A 23,761-nucleotide genomic window follows, 5' to 3' on the forward strand; every position below is an offset into this window, starting at 1 on the left:
CTGTTCTAGCATTCTTGACACCGTGGCAAAACTCCTGTGATAAGATGAAAATGGCAAAGGGAGGAAATGGGCATATCCTGCTCCCTTTTCCTTCACACGCACACACAGACACCACACACACAATGTGTACAAAAGCAGAGAAAGTCCAACGTGCTTCCTGTAGCTCACAGGTCTCTATGAGCATCAGTCTGTATAAAACATTTGGCCCGCATACAGCCGAGCCACTTTCAATTTCCAGGAAATTGCTTGTCTTCTAAAAACATCAGTCATAAGAGAACTTTCTCAAAAGGTAAAGATGAAGAAGTTCCCAAACTTTTGAAATCTTAAGGGGGAAAACCTCATTATTTTTGAGGGAGGCACCTCCACGCTCCTAATTTGGAGACGTTCACAACCCACCCCTCTCTAATAAATATAATTCTTCCATTACATTTACATACCAAATCTACAATTAATTATTAGTGTTTAATCATGGCTTACCTTTACGTAAAAGTATATAAAATATCTTGCATATTTGCTTGGCCTATTCAGAAAATTTCAGAATTACAGTACTTACAGCTCAAAGAAAGAAGGGTCAGTATTGGAAATATCTAGCCACTTTGTCTTCTGTGCCCTCTTCAGTTTTTCCAAGCATCGGGTTTTTCTCCAATGACTCTGGCTTTCGCATTATGTCTTCAAAATATTTAAGGTTTTGCTTGAATTCACTTTGGAGTACGTCAGAGTTCATATCATCCAATACTGAATTCTTTGTTCTTGTAGTCCAACATATTCTCAACAACTTTCTTTAGCATCACTATTCAAGGGCATTGATTTTTCTTCAGTCTTTCTGATGGTCCAGCTTTCATGCAACTGGGGAACCAAGGCCTTGACGATGGGAGTCTTTTTATCAGTGTAACGTCTCCGCGCTTTGATATTTTTTTCCTAGATTGCATAGTCTGACTCCAGGATAGCATTTGTTTCTTTATTTCTTGGCTACAATCATAATTCCTGTGAATTTTTGAGCTTAGGGAGATTATCTGTTACTACTTCAATTTCTTCTCTGCTTTTTTAAGTTTATTGGCTTTGCCCATTCACGTAGTATTCGTTGTTTTTTTTTAATACTGAGTTTTTGTACTCTCTTCTTTCACCTTCAGCAACAGATCCCTTAAGTCTTCCTTCCAGCTATCAAAATAGTATTATTAATATTTTATATGGTCTGATGATGCTAAGTTAAATCTACAGGCCTGCTTGGAGTGCACAGACTGGAATGTTTTTGAAGCTGCCTCTGCAGATCTGGATGAGTATACTGATGCTGTGACTTCGTACATTAGCTTTTGTGAGGGCATATGTGTGCCCACCAAAAACATATGTATATATAATAACAAGCCGTGGTTCACAGCAAAACTTAAACAGCTGCGTCATGACAAGGAGGAGGCCCATAGGAATGGGGACAGGATTATGTATAATTGGACTAGAAATGTACTCACGAGGGAGATTAAGGCGGCAAAGAGAAACTACCCAGTAAAGCTGAAAAGTCAGTTTTCAGCAAATGATCCTGCGACTGTGTGGAAAAGCCTGAAGAACATCATCGGCTACAACAACCCACCACTCCTGATTGAAGAGAGTCATCAACTGGCAGACGATCTCAACAGGTTTTATTGCAGGTTTGAGAATGAACAACCGTTATCTGCTGCTGCCAATTGTATCTCAGATACACCATCAGCATTAAATTTCTCTACACCTGTCCCCAATCCCCTGGGTCCCTTACCTCTGATGGTCCTAGAGAAAGAAGTGCGAGGTCTGTTTCAAAAGCAAAAGATCGGAAAAGCTCCAGGTCCAGACGGTGTGACCACCTCGTGTCTGAAAGTTTGTGCAGAACAACTGCCCCCCGTTTTCACGCATATTTTTAATAAATCGCTGGAGACGGGTTATGTCCCTTCTTGTTTTAAGACCTCTCCAATCATCCCAGTTCCTAAGAAATCCCCCATTAGTGAGCTGAATGACTACAGACCAGTTGCACTGACATCTGTGGTCATGAAGACCTTTGAGAGGTTAGTGTTGGCTCACTTGAAAGCCGTCACGGATCCCCTGTTAGACCCACTGCAGTTTGCTTACCGTGGAAACAGGTCAGTGGAGGATGCTGTTAATATGGCCTCGCACTATATTCTGCAACACCTTGAATTTCCGGGGTCTTACGCACGAGTTCTTTTTGTGGACTTCAGCTCAGCATTTAATACTATTGTGCCAGAAATTCTTTACAACAAACTGATCCAGCTTACTGTGCCTGACCATACCTGTAGGTGGATAATCAGTTTTCTAACAGGTAGGAAACAACACGTGAGGTTAGGCAAAATGACATCCGGTACCTGGTTAATCAGTACTGGTACCCCTCAGGGATGTGAGCTCTCCCCATTGCTTTTCTCCCTTTATACCAATGACTGCATTTCAAAAGACTCTTCTGTTAAAATCTTGAAATATGTGGATGATACAACTGTCATTGGTCTAATTCGAAATGGAAATGAGTCAGCATATAGACGGAAGGTTCAACAGCTGGTCTTGTGGTGTGGTTGTAATAACTTGAAACTGAACACACTTAAAACTGTGGAGATGATTGTGGACTTTAGGAAGAATCCTTCTAATACTCCTCCCCTTACCATACTCAACAGCCCAGTATCAGTGGTAGAGTCCTTCAAGTTCCTGGGTTCTATACTTTCCCAAGACCTGAAATGGACGTTTAACATCACAGCCATCATTAAAAAGGCACAGCAAAGGATGTTTTTTCTGCGGCAACTTAGGAAGTTTAAATTATCCCAGGAGCTCTTGGTACAGTTTTACAGGGGAATCATTGAGTCTGTTATCTGCTCCTCTATAATGTCTGGTTTGATTCTGCAACCAAACAGGACAGATTCAGACTTCAATGGATAGTTAAGTCTGCAGAAAGGATAATTGCAACCCGTCTGCCTTCTATAGAAGAACTGTATACTGTGAGGGTCAAAAGGAGGGCAGAGAGGATATCTGCAGACTCTTCTCATCCTGGATATAATCTGTTCCAACTTCTTCCTTCAGGACGGCGCTACAGAGCTCCATATGTTAAAACATCTAGACATCGGAATCGTTTTTTCCCTTGTGCCATTGCTCTGTTAAACACTGTATGATTTGATATGTACTGGACAGTGGCTTCTTCTTTGGAAAAGTTATTTTATTGGGCAGTGTTATTGTTACTGTTTATTAATTTTTTTGTTGCTATCCAAACGCACCGTTGATCTTGCTGTTCATCACCGAAGACAAATTCCTTGTGTATATTTTATACTTGGTCATTATTTGTATTTGTATTGTATTAATTCCAATTTCTATTTCTTCTCACACAGCATTTCCCATACTAATTCCACATATAAATAATAAATAATGGTGCTGTCTACAACCTGGGCACGCTTCTTTCTCAATTTTAAGTAATCAATTGCTCCATATTCCATTTTAACTATTGATTCCTAGTGATCGTACATATTCTTCAGTACGCAGATGAAGTAGCCTCATACACTCCCCTTATGAAGAGCTATCCAGAATTTACTGTGATCTAGCAATAATAAACATCTTCCTAGAATTCCCTTACCTTTTCCATTATCCATCAGTTGTTAGCAAGGTGATCTCAGATGTCACTGCCTCTTCTAAATCCAGCGTGTACATCTGGCAGTTCTTGTTCCATGTGTTACTGAAGTCCGGATTGCAACAACTTACTCTCCTAGTATCGCATGAGATAAGTGCAGCAACTGTTTGGTACGTTGACAATCCGGTACACCAAAAAAAAAATACTCTGAGTTTTTTTCAGGCCCCCCCCCCCCGCTTTCCATACCTTCTTACAAACTCAATATCACTTTAACGGCACCAATTTAAAATAGCTGTGTTGGTATTTCATCAATTTCTGTAGTTTTGTTGGTAGCAGTATTTTATTTTCCAAAATGTTTGGTTCTAGTTCAGCCATTTTTGTTCGTATCATTGTTTTTGCCATCTTTTGGGAACATTCTTCTGCACATTCACGCCATTTCTTCTTTCTATCTTCTTCCTCTAGTTAATCTTTGCCTTGTCTTTCATTGTACTCATCTCTGCATCAAAGTTTCCCTTGATTTATGTAATTATCTTAAGTAAATTGCTTGCCCCTTCCTTCTGAATGTGATCCTCAATTTCCTTGCATTTCCTATCTAAATAAACAACACACTCATTCTAAAACATGCTCCGGAGAGAGCTTGTGGATGAGTTCTGACAGTTCTTTATTCCACAAAACCTTTGATCTGCTTTAAGTTCTTGTTCATCATCAGTTGCATTCTGCCTCCCCACAAGAAAAAGATGAAGGTTTGGTTGTTTCCTCTTACACAGTCCCAAAAGTAATATTGGCATCAGTGGGGCAGAATGGCACAGACCTCATAACGGCATCATACAAATGGCCAGACATGCCCGTGCTGAAATGCTGAAAATGTTGAAAGTAAGGAAATATGTACTGAAAGCCAAAGAAATCAAGACAAGTGCTACAAAGGCAGAACCAGAAAGAACACAAGAATTGTCTTGCTGGATCAGGATCATGTTACCTGCATGGCGGGATACGTTGATTTGTTTGAAGATCACATTTTGGCACCAAGATGGTACAGGCAAAAAACATCAAGTATTTATAGCAGTTAGTCTGAACCAAGGCTGGGAAAAGAGAGGACTCCCAGCTAATGGAGGCTTCCTTCTGCGTCTGATGGCCAAAGTAGTTAGGGTAATGAGTATAATTGTAAGGCAGGTTCATGCATAATTCCAGGGTAATACGTTCACATTGACCTGGGCAGAATAAAACAGAAATCAATTTAAAAATACAGAAACAATTACTCTAGACGTATATGTTAGTTATAAAAATCATCGTTTACCCAAGAAATTGCCAGAAAAACAGACGGATGCATTATGGTATACCTTTTCCTAATCTCAATAAAGAATACAGGTAGTCCTCTCTTAACAACCATTCCTTCAGCAACCATTCAAAGTTATTGCGGCACTACATAAATAGCACTTACACCTGGTTCCCGAAGTTATGGCCACTGCAGCACCCCTGCAGACATGTGATCAAAATTTGGGTGCTTGACAATTTTCCCACACTTATCACTGCAGGGGCATTTCAACTTTCTTTACAATATTGAATGAATTCACTATTATTAAGGGTGTGAATTCATTCTTATCCAAACAGCTTGTCCCAATTACCAAAGTCACCATGCCACTTCAAAGACCACCTATTAAAATTAAAATGGCATCTGCCAACAATAGTAATTAGCATAAAAATGAACAAGTGACCATTTGCTACCTTGTAACCTGTTGCTGTATGGTGAAAATGCAGTAGTCAGGCTGTTGACCAGTGCAATGTACAGGGATCATATGATGCCTATGCTGAATGATCTGGCCTGGCTACCAATTTATGGCAATAATGTTGACCTTTAAAACCTAAGCAATTTAGGATCTGATTATCCGTGGGATTATCTATCTTGTATGAATCTGTTCAGTTTCTTAGACGAGCTGGAAAGGTCCTTCTGAAGACGCCCCTCCTGTCAGAAGCTCAAGTGTCAAATATGAGGCTCCCAGATTATGGAATGCACTCCTAAGGATATGCTTTTTGGCTCTTCCAACATGGGGAAAGAGGGTCAAAACACATCTCTTTTGCCAAGCTCTTAATTGCAATTTATTTTAATCACTGGTTTTAATTTTTATTTAATTGTATGAATTTTGTTTTGCTTTATACTTTCTATTTTATTGTTGCAAGCTCCCTTAGACTGTTTGTATAAATGGAAAGACAGGGTACAAATTCAATACTAAATAAATAAATTTATCCCTATAGTATAGGTAGATCTCACTTACCGACTGCCCTGTTTAGTGACCATTCAAAGTTACAATAATGCTGAAAAAGTAACTTTATGGCCAGTCCTGACATTTACATCCTTCGCAGCACCCTGCAGTCACATGATTGTCATTTGCGTTCTTCATAGCCAGCTTCCATCAAGCAAAGTCAATGTAAAGCCAGCGTAAAATCACATGTCGCAGTCATGTGATGTCTCACTTAGCAACCAAATGGGAAGTGATATCATAAGTCTGTCAAGGTCACATGATGTTTCGCTTAATAACTGTGTCGCTTAAGGACAGAGTTGCTGGTCCCAACTGTGGTCATTAAGTGAGGGCTACTTGTAATTTCATCCAAAATCTGATTAATCCTTCTGAGGCAGTCATTTCACTGTTCTCCTAAGGACAGGTGTTTGCCTCTGCCTTTTACAGGTTCTGATCTCCTGTTGAAAACCTATTCTGAGTTGCAGTAACCATCTGGCTGCTTCATCAGTCTGTTGATATTTTTTGTCTGTTGCTTGTTTGTTGTTTAGGTAAACTTTTAAATATAGGGCCTACTGCTTCTCTACCTAATTTTATTTATGTGCCATTAAGAATTTAATTTTCAATTTAAAGAATTATTCCGCCATTTCAGACATATGTTCTCAGTTTGTCTTTGAAATGTCCTTCTAAGGAACCAAACAATATGAAAACTGTTTGTTAAAATCATACCATAATATGAAGCAACCCTAAACTACGTTGTCAGCCAACAGAAGATTTATATAAATTTGGCAACATTAATGACACATATGCAAACAATCCTCATTTCAGAAGCAAACTTCTAAGATCAGTCTTGAACATATGTCACAAGTAGGTCAACATCACCGAAGACATGGATAGGAAATAATGAAATTATTTTTGTCTGGAAGCAACTATGATGATAATTCTTCCCTCCCTTGTCATTTCTAGAACATTCAAAAGTATTTCATGACATGGTATAGCACAATAATATAACAGGATAGTGCATGGCTACATATTTTATAGTAATTTTATTAAATATTACAAATACAACAATAAAAACTAATACAAACTAAAAAAATAAAAGAATAAAAAATAGAAGGTGCAGAAAAGAAAAAAGAGCAAGAAAAATAGAAAAGAAAGAAAAAATGAGAATATAGTAAAGAAAAAGAAATGAAATATATAAAGAAGTGGCTTCTCCCTTCATCACTAGTATAAACAATTTTAGTAACTTATCACCTTCTTTTAAAATACAACAAATGATCTCTTCTTCCCATATCCCATCTCTTATCTATAAGCAAATCCATAAAGCCTCATTTCAATCCTGACGTCAGAGAAAGTCCATTAAGGGTTACCAGAGATAACAACATACCTATTTTAACCTTGATCAAATAAACCAACTTTAAATTCCTTCCTTTTACGTCTAACAACCTTGATCTTTAGTCCCTTCAAATACAGTGGTGCTTCTACTTACGAACGCCCCTACTTACGAATTTTTCGAGATACGACCAGCTCTGGGCCCAAAAATTTACCTCTACTTACGAACTCGCCTCTACTTACGAACCGGATCCGCGGCCATTTTCCCTGCTGCCACGCGGTCGTGGCTTCCTGTGGGCAAGATCGCGGTAGCAAGGAGATGTGCGGTGAGGCTTGTGGTGTGTTTTGTGGCGTTTGGAAGGTTTTTGTGGCGTTTGGAAGGTTTTTGAGGTTTAAAAATAAAATGCATATGTTTCAGAACTGTTTAGCTGTATTTACATTGAATCTTATGGGGGAAATTTACCTCGGGGTGCGATCAGATTCGGAGGGCGGAACGGATTAACCGGATTTACATTGAACCTTATGGGAAACTTTACCTCAACTTGAGACCAACTCGAGTTGCAACCAGAGTCACGGAACGGATTAAGTTTGTAACTAGAGGTACCACTGTAATATCCTAGATTCTAGAACTTGATTTCTTTTCATTTTTTCTTTGTCCCTTCTCACAAAATTCTTCAAAGCTTTCACAAGACTCTTTTGTAAATCCAACATAGAAAAATTACCCATGTTACTCTCTTGCTTTGTTATTTGTATATCCCTTTTAATTATTAAGACATCAGCCAGTTTCTTTATTTTTTATTATTTTTTATTTATTTTTTAAATTAATTAAATTAAATTAAAGTTGTTTCACAAATGAAAACTTAGATGAATTTTAAAACAGACTCTTTTAAAAAAACCTACAACTTATGAGGATGAAATAATGCATAAGATTCTTGAGAAGGACAATTACTTCTCTTTATTTTTTCTTATTCTGTCTTTTCTAATTCTCCTAAAAGATTGCAGTTCTTCCAGCTACTTTTCTCCTATCAAATGACCAACAGTTAAGGTTTTCTTCTCATAACTGGAATACGTGGGTTATTTTTCATCACTGATTCCCTAGCTTTCAGAATAATAAAAAATTTGAAGAGACAATTCAACACATCTGAAAGAAACACTATTAGAAATAGCCTATATGTTGCCAACATATTACTATTAACCATGGAACAACTGCTATGTAACACAAATATGAATCATCTCTGATGCTTCAGAATTTCTTCAAAATCAAATTTGTGGAAAAAGAGACCTATATGCAAGTGGTTTGCTACTATAATGAGATTTTTTTAATTAACAAAAAATGTTATTTGACCCCAGAAATTTACCCCAAACAAGTTTATAGTTAAAATCAAATTCACATGCTCTTTCTATTCTTCACCTAGAGGAAATAACACCTGGAGCTGAAGTTACATTCTACTTCTTTGTGGAAACTTTTTTTTCATTGTCACCTTCTCATTTTAGTGAAAGAAAGAAAAAAGAAATAGAAAACTGCACCAACAGCCTCCTCTCCATTCAACCTTGACGACTCAATAAACACATCCTAGTTATGAAAGACTGCTTGCTTTTCTCCCCCTTAGAGTTCTCTGTGCATTCAACAGACAGGATCTTTGCCTATGCTAAATATCTTTCAGAAAATTTCCCACTGAGTTTTTAGGCAGAAAAAGACCCTTCTCCACTCCAGTGTGCACACTCACAGAGGCTTCTCCAGCCATTTCTTCAGACCGCTTTCAGTAGGGAGCTGGACCTTGTCCTTGTCACGTTTCAATGTCAGTAAAAGATATCCAAAAACATCCATTTTGTTTGCTACAACACAAAGTTTCAAATAGGAACATAGATTTCTACCTTTTATGGTTCAGATCATGAGTTTAGTATTGTCTGTATCAGCATTGCCAACCAGCATGCCCTGTAAACGTATGGACCAACTTCCAGAGTTTGCAGCAATAGTCCTGCTGGCTTGGGAATTCTGGGAGTTGCCCCACACTTCCAGAGGATGCCCAAATCAGGGGAAACTGATTTATATTGATGAGCAAGATACATTTCACACAGAAGTCTTCCTCAGAGACTTACAAAGACGCCAAACCCGTCTAGAATTTTCTCTGTCTTTGAGCAGTGAACTTTCCTGCCCCCCACCCTGTACAGGGACCATCACTACGGAAACTGCAAAGAAAAATGGGCATGTATCTAAACATATTGTGTATTAACGTCACTTTCTTGCCTGAACCATGTACATTTAAACCAAAAAGAGTGCAGATTCCCAGAACAGCTTTCACATCTGATTGTTCATTCTTTCACAATGTATTTTGAAAAACTGTAAAACAAGGAAAGCCCAGTTGGAAGAAGAAAGGACAGGAAGCATGTGAGAATAAAAACTTGGAAAAGATGGACACAAACAACGTGTCTTTTTAGTTGGGGTAACATATGACTCTTTGCTTCTTGTGTGATCAAATCAAAACACTTTCATTAGTGTGATTGTATGACTATCAATCCAAAACTAACTAAACAAATGTATTTCTTTTGAAGTGCACTATTGTCAGTAATAGAACAAAGAAGCTATTAAAGATGTTGTTTATTGGACTTGCCTATAGTTAGGAATTTGGGGGGGGCTCTTTCTCGACTTGCTGGCATCTGGGCTGGAAAAGACGCTGTGTACTGGATTTCCTTGCAGTTAAAAGGTGAGATACAGAATGATGAATTTTATTTCTTAACACATGTGATTGTTTTAGGGCTCTGTTTGGACTTTTGCTGGCACCTGGGTTGGAAAAGACGTTTATTGGACCTGCCTGTAGTTAAGAGTTGAGTTATGGGATGAAGGGTTTTATATTTGTTGACTTAAGTAAGTTAACAAGAAATAGTGAAACTGTTTATACTTTTTGTGATGAGGGTGGGAAGTTGCTGTCTTGGGGTTTTTTTTCCTTTTCTTTTCTCTTTTTATTTGTTCTTTTTTACTTTCTTGCACCTTTTATTCCCTCTTTCTATTTTTTTTAGTTTGTATTATCTTTTATTATTGTAGTTAAAACTTTTAATAAAAATAGTATTAAAAAAAGAAACATAGAAGCTGTTGAAAGCGTACAGAAGAGGCAACAATTCAAAAACCAATATGCTACTCACTGCAGTTTGCTTGGCTGTTATTCATGTCACAGAGAGGAGAATGGCCACAGGAATCAGGACAGGAGGTTGAATTACATTTCTGATCTTCTTCATGACATAGTGTTTGACCTAGAACAACGACAACAAAATCTTATCTTCATTCATGAATTAAACAATAAGAATCCAAGAGTCATCTGGCTTCCAAAATTCTGTTCACTTGTCACAATCCAGAGTGTTCAGGAAGGAGAAAAATAAATTTATCACCTGAGCGCTACCGAGTGTGGAGAAAAACTATGCCTTTTCTCATTTCCTGGCTATGACTGCTTCTAATAAGTTATTGTAGATACCAACAGAAAACTTCACATATACTAGGTTCTCTTTTTTCCTCCTTCTGTAAAATTTATTATTCTCCTGCAGATACCTACATCCCAAGTAGATATATTCTTCCTCCTTCTTTGGAAGTACTGAAGGAGGAAAAGGACCATGGGCAACAACAGTAATTTTGTAGAAACTTCAACAATACAATGTGATGACTATCAATATATATCCTCCTTTCCTAAAAGAAGGAAATTATCACAACAGGATTCTTGCCTTTCATTTTAAATAAATTCACAGATCATTATTATGCAGATAGTAATTAAAATGTATTACTGAAGGCCACTGCCAGTTGCAACAGGGTTCCTGAATTTACCTGAATGGGAGCTACCGACAGAAATTGACAACAAATGGTAGAAAAATCTTGCAATACTATAGTCCTTCAGATTCTAATATGAGCATCTATCATTAGAGTAGAAATACAGGATTACGCTAGTTTTCTACCCAACTTATAGCCTAGGTGTTTCTTTGGCTTGGTTGCTAGAAGATATCTTGGAGGAAGATGTCCACTGCCCCAAAGCTAATGTTTTGATGGGGTTTCAACAAGCATGCTACGCTAAAGTATCCTAACCGATTGTAGTACAACATTCTACGTCTTCCGTGGAACCCATTAATATCTGGCCCAATGTATGTGTCAAAGCATACCCTTGACTAGTATTTGTCACTTAGGAGGGCAGTTGTCTCTGGACAAAGGGATTTGGAAGAATTCCAGTGTCATGGACAGAATATAGTAAGATTTCAGTTTGTTAGAAGTAAGGATCCATTAAACTGGATCATCCTCCAAGACTCTTTTTAAATGATCTGGGCAGTTGAGACCTCGCAATTTTGTCATGATTTATGGGACTACTGGATGGTAACTTGAGCTGGGCAGCTGAGATGTTTCCCCCTAAATGTCAACTCTCAGAGATCATTTGGGGGGGGGGGGAAATGTCTCAAACGTCAATCAATAAAAGACTCCTCTTTTTTATAAGAGCAGAACTTTTATTCCTACCATAACTATGTTACGCCTTGTCCATTTATTCAAACATGGGTGTATCCTTACACATTTCATTTGCCCAAATGTATACCCACAAGTAACACTTAGCACTTCTATTTCAGCTCAGCTTTGGGCTGAAAATTATTAGTTGAGTCTTTTATTCTATGAGAATTCTTCAGTGTTGATAAATTCAATGCATGAAATCTAGAAGTAATTTTCTGAAAAAGGAAACAGCACACAGAGCATTTGTCATCTCAGGATATACTATAGCAATAATACAAATGAGATACCTTTCAAAGATTGGATTGCAGGAAAATGTACGTTTTGTAGTGTTTCAAAAAAATGTGAACAATGAAGGCAAAAAAAAATGTTCTGCAATTGTTATACAGTGAAAAATGTCCCTGAAAGACAGTTGTGGTTTCTGCCATCCCACCCCCACCTCCCACCTCCAAGAATGGCCAACAAAATGTTCCAGAAGAACATTTGTTAAAGTCCAGTAGGTCCAACTATATATGAATGTGGGAAGTGGTGCCTGTTGAGTCCTGCAAATACAGTCTTTGTTTTTGCCCAGGGCTCTCATAAATGAGCCTCATCTGAGCCTGGCAACGATGAAGGCAGAAGGTGGTACAGAAGGTGGTTCACTTCCTTCTTCAGATAAGATTAGGAAACTGCTTTCCCAGTGCTCGGAGAACAGCTTTCCCTCCCCCCCGCCCCCAACACATTTTGATCCCCTTTATTCCAGAAGAGCACGAGATACAAACCCTTCTGGGTCCACTGGGTAGACTTAAAAATTCACTACCGTATAGCTAGATTTAACTTATTTCACCGCTTCCTAGGAGGAAAAGGTAAAACAGGGTTGAGGAGTTCTTGGAAGAAAAGTTGCAAATGTGATAAATACATTTTAAGAACTTTGTAATTATTATTTCCTTGCTGGCCAGAAAACAGCAATCTTGTTAAGGATTATTGAGAGGACAAGGTTAATCTCCTCTCCCCAGTTAGAGTATCAGGACTGCTGTTTTTCTTCTCCCAATAATAGTGGAGAAAGAGTGGTTTGGAGAAGATCTGGAGAAGGATCGGGGTAGAAGAGAGGTTTTACACTCTGTAACAAGTACCCTGTATATAATTAAAATGCACATCGTAACCCACAGCTATGGAACTGTTTCAGCTGCTTTTCATCTGAACAGGCTTTTGAATATGGATTTAGAGAAATATGTCAAAGCAATCTGTTCGCATAATTCTACTTGCAAGCGGAAACTTCACATATAATCATCTCCCCATGTCCTATGGGGGGGGGGGGTTGCTTCTCTTTTCCCTATAAAGCTAGCATGGATTTCCGCTAATCACCCCACAGCCTAAGTAGAATTCTGATAAACACATGTCTTTGGACAGCTTCGCAGATGAAATACGGCAGTTCTGTTACCTACCCCTTAATTGCATTTCCTTCAGAGCCATATGAAAAAAATTATTTTCATTTATAAATCACACATATGACATGCCCCAAGTACTACCTTATGGTTTCTACGCATGATTCCACATATGCTTTCTTTCCCATTTCTGAAGCTATTTCATCTATTTAGCTCAGTGTTTTTCAAACTTGGCAACTTTAAGATGTGTGGACTTCACCTCTCAAAATTCTGGGAGTTGAAGTCCACACACCTTAAAGTTGCCAAGTTTGAAAAACATTGATTTAGCTAATGTTTTTAATTTACATTTCAGTCCATCTCCCTCTTTTTTTTATGTATTTAGGATGGTTAAGTATTATACATCTAGAAAGGAGCCTGTCTCCAAGACCCATCATTTAAAACAGGCAAAGTGACCCATCTGTGAAAATATATCTGGATTACAATAAATGTTGGCCACGCAGCGGGTGACCTACATGTCTGAGCACTGAATACAACAGACATTTGTTATCATACTGTATGATTGTCCCTCCTGTTTCATGTTTGGGGTTATTAGCCACAGAAGGTGAGAACAGTCTAGTTTGGACCGAAGCATTTAGACAGGGTAAATAATAAGGCTTATAAGCTTGGATAATTATAAAAAGACTCTTAAAGCAGCAGCGTCTTTTTTTCAGGGTTGCTTGGAAACCTGCAAAAGTCAGGCTGTTTAAGTAAGTAAGTAAGAGGTGATGTTATTGATTATATATGTGGTTGCTAGACATTGCATTACACTCTTGGCTATGAGTCCTGAACGTGGTGATCTCTTGGTGTTCCTTTGATTTGTGGGTATATTTGTCCATCAGACTGCAAGTAGGTTGATGAGGTCCATGATTCTGGGTATTTCGATCTTAGTGTATTTGGCTAGGTTGGGTGTGTAGTATTGCTGCTATGGATCTATGGACGTAAATAGTGCTGTGACATCGAATGAGACCATAATTTCATCTTCTTCTATTTTTTAAGTCTTTGATTTTCTGGAGGCAAGGTAGTGGGGAGTTGATAGAATATTCGCTCTGTGTGCGACATGGCAACACTACTACACAACACACCCGACCTAGCCAAATACACTACGATCGAGCAACCCTGGACTACATATATTCTCTTCTATTGGAACTTTGCTCAACACTGGAAGAAGAATAAAATCCTGATGATACCTGAAGGAGACCTTAAACTCGGAGGATACGCAGCAATGGCAAAACTAACAATATATATAGACAATAAAAGTTTAACTAAATTTAAGCAAGCATGGTTCCCATACAGACAACACATCATGCAGCTTGGTAAATATAACCACCTACAGTTTGGCTTTTAAGGGGGTCTGAATGCTAATAAATATTGCAAATTAGTAAATGCATTCAAAGGGTTGAGACAGAAATCAATATTTTTTTTCTTTTCTTTTTTTTAAAGTATTATTATTATTATTATTATTATTATTATTATTATTATTCTTTTGTGTTTTTAGGTATTTTAACTTTTAAATACTTTAACTTTTGTTAAACTTGCTTTGCCTATTTTTTATTTCCTTTTATCAATATATAAACATATGCAGTATATACATACACACTAATTAACAATACAATGAAGATCTTAATATTAAGTAATTAGTTCAAGACTGAAATTATTATCACATAACTAATATTTTGATGTGAATTGCAGTGGTTCTTTCTTTTTATCTTATATTCAGCTTTGGATGGAAAGTTAAATAATCTTATATTTGTAATACTGACATCCCAAATGGCAATTGATACTGATAGAACGTTTACTTTCCTTTTTATTTTCAATACTTTAAGCTTTTTAAATAATAGAATGTTAATAACTTTTTATCATATTATATAAACATTAATGCATGGAAATCTGCATTGAAATAATACAATGCATCTTGATTTACAACATTACAATAAAAGGAAAAAGGGGAGGAGGGAAGTGGCAAGACAGATTTTCTCTTAAAAATCCCATCTGTGCATCTATAGCCAAGAAGGAACAAAATCAGAACAACGGTGCATAGCAAAATGGCGACTGCTGTGCAGAAATATTGTAGGACTCCAAACCCATGTGAAATTCTCACAGTGGATTGTGCTTCAAGCTGTGAACACTGGGGTATTTGTCAAATGAACAGCCTGAGCTACCATCCTCAAAATAACCCACAGAACAAAAGAAACATTTATTTTTCCAAAGGAAGATCTTAGATCTTTTCTCCAGCAAGTTAAGTAGGGAGTGACATACGGTATGCCCTTACTTCCACCGCAGTTTTCTTCATCACTTCCATCCTTGCAGTCGTCGTCTCCATCACACTGGAAAGCACCAGGAACACACTGTCCATTTCTGCATTCCACCAGTCCCTGGCTATGGCATGCTGGAAACAAGAAGGGGTTCTGATCATTTTGCAGAGTCTCCGTTTCTTATAAAGTACAATGAGTTACTTCATTCACATTTGGATAGCCTACAAATACAAAATAGGATAAAAATAGGCTATTTCTGTTACACTGTTAAAATAATGAGGAAATGAGCAAAGAACCCATTTGGTGCAGTAGTTAAGCACCAGGCCAGAAGCCAGGGGACCATGAGTTCTAGTCCTGCCTTAGGCACAAAGCCAACTGGGTGAGCTTGGGCCAGTCACTCTCTCTCGGCCCTGGGAAGAAGGCAATGGCAAACCACTTCCGAAATACTGCCAAGAAAACTGCAGGGTCTTGTCCGGGCAGTTGCCAGGAGCCAACATTGACTCAAAGGCACACACACAAGCAAAGTATAATTGCAGAATCCCAGGGTTGGAAGGGACCCCATATAGTAATTTCATACTAATAATTTATCAACATAGCACTTTAAATATAAACTTTATATTGAAATGGATAGTTGAGTTGGATTATGCTGAATAGGATACTTCAAATAAGATTCACAAGGAAATCCACCAGATATGAAGATATTGCACTTAAAAAGACAGCTGCCAACGCATGTAATATCAGATAACTTACAACAATTGACTTCATCTGACTTGTCTAGGCAGTCAGGATCTCCATCACAGATCCAGTCCGTTGTTATGCATCTCCCATCTCCACACTGATGCTGAGTAACTGGATTACAATCTTTAACAGATAATATTGATAGAAAAAAGAAAGAGAACACAGACAATATTTCTTCATTACTGAGTACATAACTGGCTAGCAGGCTATTGACTTAACTCAAGAAATTCTCTTTCTTTTTTGTCAATGTCGATGTAAGTGTAATAATTAAGAACATGCCATGGCAACTTTGACCAGAATTCAAAGGCCTGTTTTAGCTATATCTGATAGGATTTTTAGCTTATATTCCAGACCCAACAGAATATTAAAATGCCTGTCCCAACCTCAAAACGTCTTATTTACAAAACTGATTTCTCTAAAATTATTATTTTTAAAAGGTAATGGTGCTGGAAGATCTGTTCCTTGAAAAACATAGTGCTTGAATCCCATACAGTCTGCAATACAGATTACCCATTATCAGCTGTTGTGGCATCTTTAAAAGCAAGAAGTGCCCAGCCTGCGCCATTCAACAAAGTTGCTATTCCCTGGAAACACACACACACACACACAATACAAGTACTCATACTATTCTTGTTCTTTCTCCTTTACAAGTAACAGCAGCTTGGATCACAACTGCACCAGGAAAAAGCACATGGAATTACGGGGAAGCGTTATCTTTCCATGGCCCTGACCTGAACCAAATTGGTTGGATCTCCAAACATAACAGGAAGAAAAAGGGTTTGGGAGATCCAGTTGTGAGTACTGTACCTATAATCCTGACAGGGGACTCAATTAAGCTTCTCGCGGGTATTTCTCAACCTTGGCAACTTTAAGATGTCTGGCTGGGGAATTCTAGGAGTTGAAGTCCAGACGTCGTAAAGTTGCCAAGGTTGAGAAACGCTGCTGTAGATTATCTTAAGAGATACAGGATATGAAGACTTACAATAGTTTTCCCTATCACTGCATTTTCCATGTTAGAAAGAGTTACCTCTGTCTTGCAAATGTTTATGGTACGAAGTCTAGCAGGATAAAAGATGGCTGTATCTTTATCTCTTTGGGAAACAATACATATTATTGAATAGTGAAAGCAGGAAAAGCTCTTGATCCTGATGGGTTGTTGTTGTTGTTCCTCCATTGCTGGACGTTTATGATGAGGATATTTTGAATAAAGTTTTTCCAATTTCTTTTAATGAGGCATATATAAGTGATTTTCAATGCTGGTAAATAGTCTGTGCAAGTTATTGCTCATTTCCAGGTCAAAGGCTGGCACCAAAATGTAGACAGTGACCCTGGGATGTAGGTTACAAACAATCTTTGCTTATCCATCCTGCCGAATACATTTTCATAAAAGGGCCACAAGCCTTACATGATATTAAATTATTAATTGAGTGTTTAGATAAACATTCAGAAAATCTGAAATCAACAATGGTAGTTTGGTTGGTTGTAGTAAAGGCCCTTGATTCGATCCAATGGAAAATTCTGGAACAAGTTCTAGCCAAATAAGGATTTGTTTTAATTAATTGGACTAAAATATGGTATCCTTCAGACAGGGTTATTACAAATGGGATTATAACCTATCGAGATACTTTGTGGAAATCATCAATCCTTCATCTTCCCTTCTGTCTAATTTGATATTGGTCTCATTGGCCTGTCAACAAGCAACTGAAGGACATTCTAAATATAAGAGATTAATGCAATCTATTATTATATGCAGGTGATATGTTTCACTGATAACTATGAATGTCCTGTACCAACCTTTATTGATATAATACATCAGTCTGATAAATGATTGTATTAAGTACATAACATAATTGGAGTAAGCCTTATAAACCTCTTACAGGTTGTAGAGCATCTACATAAACTTGTAAAAATAGAGTTTTACTTGGTGCTTGAATTATTTTACATATCTTGGAATAGTAATCCTGAGGGGAAAAAAATCTTTCTTTGTATCCCAAGGGAAAAATATACTCCTTGATTCCAAAGAAACAATTCCTGGGGAGATGATATGGTAGGAAGAGACAACTCAGGTTTGGTTCCATGGACAGCAGCAATATGGAAATGAAAACATGGAAAGTGAAACATGGAAAGCACCAGTCGATGTTGGTGGGACCAGAACAAGAGGACCTGAAGAATCCACAGAGATGAAGACGGTGCCTGTCAGGCAGAGTCCGGGATCACTGAGCTGAGGACACCTTCGGGATCGTACGTCTAGTAACTGGGGCTCAAGCCTGCTGAAACTGGGCTTGAGTCTGCTCTCAGGAATCCTGAGTAAGTGAGAACAAGACTGCACGCCAAAAGGACCTGCCCCGTCCCCGAGACACAAAGTGGCTCTCAGGTGAACAAGACGACCTCAGTGCGCTTCCTTAGTCCTAGGCCGCCAATGCAGGCAGTGCCACCAGTTACTTTCCTCTAAGCAGATGCTACACCTAACACGTTTTCTGAAAGGGAAGCTTCAGGCTGCTAGAATATTTAGTTATAGAATAAATAGAACTCGCCCTGAGAGGAATGCAAAGGAAAGAAGTGGACAAAGGCAAGAAAGGAGGCAGGAAGAAGCCAAGAGAACACTGCTCCAGATGTTCCTACTGCAGCAGAAGAAAACGAATGACGGGAAAGGATGGGAGATTCCTCTTTCAATATGTATAATGGGTGTCATTGTTTCTTGATATGGTCAACTGATTAAGCTATGCGATACAGTGAGTATCAAGGTGGGACCTGGCTGCCAAACACTTACTGTAGCTCTAGAAAGGTACAAAGGATCCTCGACCCAGGCCTGAGTAATGTGCTGAGAACTTGAAGGACAAGCTGAAGCCTTTGGATCTGTATGATCTTCTACGTCTGTGCTAGTACGGTACTTGGCTTCGGTCTGCTCCAGAACTGAATCTGGAAACAGGGGCTGTGATTTTAGAATGAGCATAACTTTCTGTGGTACTGCCTATTATCTAAGGGTGCCTGTACCCCACTCTTTTGGGATCAGATATTAATCCACTCCCTCTAAGCTTTTAAACTGCAGTGGAACCTCGGGTTATGAACTTAATTCATTCCGTGACTCTGGTCGCAACCCAAATTGGTCGCAACCCGAAGGAAATTTCCCCATAAGGTTCAATGTAATTACCGTTAATCCGTTCTGGCGTGGAGGACAGGGAGGCGGCTATTGCTTGGAGGGAGAGTCCCTCTCCCTACGACCACGTGTCAGGGGCGGGGAAATGGCCGTGGACATGTCAGGGGCGGGGAAATGGCTGTGGACCACGTGTCAGGGGTGGAAAAATGGCCGCGGACCACGTGTCAGGGGCGGAAAAATGGCTGCGGACCACGTGTCAGGGGTGGAAAAATGGCCGCGGACCATGTGTCAGGGGCAGAAAATGGCCGCAGACCTCATGTCAGGGGCGGAAAAATGGCCGCAGACCATGTGTCAGGGGCAGAAAAATGGCCGCGGACCACGTGTCAGGGGCGGAAAATGGCCGCGGACCGTGTCACGGGAGGGAAAATGGCCGCGTATCCTGCTCGTACCCCGAGGCGGAGTTTGCAAACCAAGGTAAATTTTTGCAGCCGGAGCTGTTCGTAACCCGAAAAGTTCGTTAACAGAGGCATTCATAACCCAAGGTACCACTGTATATCATATTTTTCATTTACCACAATTCTGCTCGTCACTAAGATCACCGCAGTCGTCGTAACCGTCACAAACGAAGGTATAATTGAGGCATCTCCCCGTGTGGCAGCGGAATATGTCTTCACTGCAATCTGCAAAACAGAAATATTTTTTAAAAAGCTTAGATTGTTTGAACTAAGGTAGTCCTTTCCCCCAAGCGAAATATTAACGAATTTCTGCTATTTTACAAAGTAATTATCAGATAACTTTTTAAATTAACACTAGTTTCATTCTTTCACCAGCATAACACGCAGATAAAGATTGAAATTGCAATAAAACTAACCTCAACCCCTACTACCATTTTCCACAGGGAAGCTACAAACGTAGCTGCAGCTATCATAACCATTTCTTTTGAAGGAAGAAGTTAGGTTGGTTCTGTGGTTCTTGCAGTAAGAATTACGTCTCTAACCATAAACAGGACAATTTCAAGTCATGAATGCTAATACTACTTTTATGGTAAGGTTACAATTGTGGAATCTTGCAAGTCTGAACGTGCTCCCCACCCCACCCCATTTTATCTTTGTGAGAACTAGGGAGGGTCTCGTCTAAGATGTTTCCTCAGGTTACACTTCCGGCCTGGACTGAGATTTCTTTTATCTGACCACCGTCTTGGTAATGGCTCTTCCTCCTCTTCCTTCTTCTGCCCTCTACATCGGATCACGTGCAAGGGAAAACAGCTATGAAATCTATACACTTCCATCAACCGGTGATCCCAATTCTCATTCAGCTCTTGTAATGGTATATGGGAATGGCCTTGGGAGACAGGAGGAAGAGCTGCAGACTAGACAACTGTCATGCAAAAGGTATCTCAGCCCACAAAAGGAAAAGGAGCATGGGAAGCGTCTCAGAAGGGCCCTCCCTATTTTTCTAGAAAATAAAAGTAAAGGAGAAGAGAGGAGAGATGCTTTCAGACTTGCAGGATTCTGTTACTGAAACCTTACAAAAAATGTAATGTTAATACTCATGGTTTATGCTTGTCTGGACTGCCTTAAAGGACTGCCATCTCTATTCTGGCTTCAAAGATTTAATATGAGTCACACACACAAGCTTATTTTCATAACGGTAAGAGCTAAATTTTAAAGAAAGAAAGTCATGTTAAGGGATCTGAGGATAGAAAGTGGGAGCAGTTCTGATTATTTTAATGGTATATGAACCAGCCCTCTGCCTAATAGTTTTCTTTTTGTTGAATGCTACTGGATTGTTCTATAAAAATCTAAATAGTCGGCGGTTGGTTAATTATCCTTATGAATAAAGTTAGCTGAATTTGCCTTGATTTGGATTCCAATATTGTGGGAGGACCCTGTGCTTTGCAATCACATTGTCTTGGAGAAAGGAGGTAATTAATGCATTCTTCCAAGCAAGGCAAGATTCTGCTCCTGCTTTCAGGAGGCAGTTACAAAACCATTACTAGAGATACCTTCTCTTTGTGCAGAAGACTAGGAATTGAAACTGGCTGGTTTCCAATACACCATTTCTGACAATGGTAATCAAGAAGGGGGTAACCTAACCATTCCAGACATATCTGGAAGATTATCTCAGTGTAATTCAGTCAGGCCCCATTTAAGAAGCCCTGCTCAAGACTTCAGCATTTTGTTTCTGACAGGGGCCAACAGTCACAAAGCACTCAAGACAGGCTCCTCCTCCCTCGTTCCTCTACCATTAATACTTGGAAGCAGGCTGCCCCTATCTTCCAGGCAAATGAGTCTTCCAGACTAATGACTCAAGAGACTTATCCTCAATAAATTGTTCCAGTTCCCTTCCAAAGCCATCCAAGTTGGTGTCACTACCATCTCTTGTGGTAATGAATTCCACAGATTACGTGCTGTGTGAAGCTATGCTTTCTTTAATCTTAAATCTCTTTCAGTTCAATCAATCAATTACTTTATTACAGTCAATTAGACCAGTATAATATTAAAAAGAAGGGAAGGACATGAAATATGTCCAATCCAAATAAGGGATTGTATATCCGAGGTATACTAGCCAAGGTACTTGTCAATTATAGTTAAAAAATCATTTACAATAATTTGTGCACCTGGCTTCAATCGTCCTAAAATTAGACATTATAAACCATTAAAATTAAAAGTTAATATCGGTTTTTAAATACATAAATATAGAACACAGAATGCTTATATCAATTGTTCACAATAATACGTCAACTCTTAAGGGCTGCTGCACAAAATCTTGCTACCTGCACTGTAACATTACTCCACTCATCTTTAAGGAGGATTTGAAGGTATTCAGTGTCTGGTCTGCCAGGATATCTGCTGATCGTTGGAGAAATAAATTTTGTTCGTATTTCTCTATAAAATGGACACCATAAGAGGACATGCCCAGTGGTTTCCACTTCCCCAGAACCACATGGGCACAGCCTTTTAGCCAGTGGGACTCCCTTATATTTACCATCCAGCACAGCTGAAGGGAGTACATGACATCGGGCGAGTGAAAAGGCGCTCCGGTAGTTCACTACTTCTAGCTGCCTGAGATATCTGGTGGCAGCTACAGTATATCTAGTGGATTCTGGGGCCATATACGATGGAACTTTTTCTAGGTCAGCTTGCCTAAATCTCTTTCCAATCAGCTTCACTGGATAACCTCAGATTTTGAGAGAAGAAGGAAAAATTTCTCTGTGTGCATTTTCTCCACACATGCATTACAGGGTGTCCCAAGTTTAAGAACGAGTTCCGTTCCCAAGGTCTGTCCTTGAGTCAAATTCGTATGTATGCAGGAACAGTACTATTGTATAATACTGTATAAGTAGTATTGTGTAATGAACTCGAATCACTGTGTGTTTAACTCAGATCATTGTGTATTTGACTCGATTGCTACAATAGGCTCCATTCTTAACTATGGGTCATCCATAAACCAGGCGTTCTTAACCCGGGGATTGCCTGTATTCTATCGAGCTTAAACATGTCTCCTTCAGTTGCCAGGTTAAAGAATCTTTTCTTGCGGGGTTTGATCCCACTCATCACTTTGGTTGCCCTGTGCTGTATTTTTTCCAGCTCTATCATAAACTTTTTCAAATATGGCAATCAGAACCATATGCATTATTCTAGACGTGGATTTGCCATAGATGTATATCAGGGCACTGAAATGCTGACAGTAATGCCTAGCATGGAATGTATCAAAGAACATCTTCACTGAGCTATCCACCAGGTCCTCAAGTACTTCAATCGTTCCAACTGCTTTCCACACACATAATTCAAAGTGATGATTTTGACTTCCAGACTACTGTAGGTTCAAACTCAGACTACTTGAGAATCCATATCTTCATATGAACCTGCAAGGATGCTAAAGTCAGCCGGAGAGGCCTTTTTGAAGTTGGCCTTGATTTCAGTAGTTCATTTGTTGCGCACATGCGAGACGCCCTTCTCCAGCTTTATTCCCGCACTATGGGACACATTCACAGACTCCACTTTTATGAAAGAAATCAATCTTTTTGTCTTTAGCCAGTCTTTCTAAGTTGGGTTGACAATTATTTTAATTACTCTTCCAATATTATTAGCTGAATTTTAAACTGTTTGTGTTGGTATATGGGTTTGCGGGGGAGGGGCATTATATGTCAACTTCTTAATCGCCTTAACCAGGGAAACTGAGGATAACAATAACAGTAACAATAACAATCCAACTGGTCAGGCATGAATGACACAATAGGATTTATTGCAGCATTTTATTGTAAAGACTTGAGAATTACTTTGGAGAGGGAAAAAAACTTTATATGACTTGATATTTTTTACATAAGCTGAACTTTTCTTTGTCTATGATAATTTGCTGTTTGCAATGAAGTGACTCGGGATAACAAATTGGGAAAAGTAACTTGGTTACCTCAACCAGGCATGAGGGTTGAAAGACAGGCCAGAGCCCATGGAATGGTTGTGTTGACGGTTCAGTTGTTGTTGGTTTTTTGTTGTTGTTGTTGTTTTTGCATTAGCTGCCAGTTGCGTATTTATTGGGGTGTTCTTTTGTGAAACGATAATTCAGATATTTAAAAACTGCATCTGCATTTTGCAGAAATTTTAGCTAAGGAAATGATGTTTATAAAAAAGAAGAATGAAAAAGCATATTCTGT

General features: G+C 38.9%; 1 protein-coding gene across 4 annotated transcripts in view; it reads right to left on the minus strand.

Annotated features, from left to right (window-relative positions):
* CORIN (corin, serine peptidase) overlaps nt 1-23,761 on the minus strand; it is a 105,173-nt gene that overhangs the window by 29,625 nt on the left and 51,787 nt on the right. For 3 of the 4 annotated variants that reach the window (XM_088131202.1, XM_088131201.1, XM_088131203.1), the window contains 5 exons: nt 19,677-19,784; nt 16,020-16,130; nt 15,287-15,403; nt 10,285-10,392; nt 4,557-4,788 (listed from right to left, as the gene is read on the minus strand). In XM_088131202.1, the coding sequence (XP_087987328.1) occupies nt 4,557-4,788; nt 10,285-10,392; nt 15,287-15,403; nt 16,020-16,130; nt 19,677-19,784 (676 nt within the window). The remainder of the gene's footprint in view (nt 1-4,556; nt 4,789-10,284; nt 10,393-15,286; nt 15,404-16,019; nt 16,131-19,676; nt 19,785-23,761) is intronic. The other variant, XM_088131204.1, reaches the window with a different exon arrangement.

The sequence above is a fragment of the Python bivittatus genome, unplaced genomic scaffold (assembly GCF_059951505.1).
Source record: "Python bivittatus isolate LINGU-HERP-01145 unplaced genomic scaffold, Pbiv_v1 ctg000970_np1212, whole genome shotgun sequence".
NCBI classification, from domain to species: domain Eukaryota; kingdom Metazoa; phylum Chordata; class Lepidosauria; order Squamata; family Pythonidae; genus Python; species Python bivittatus.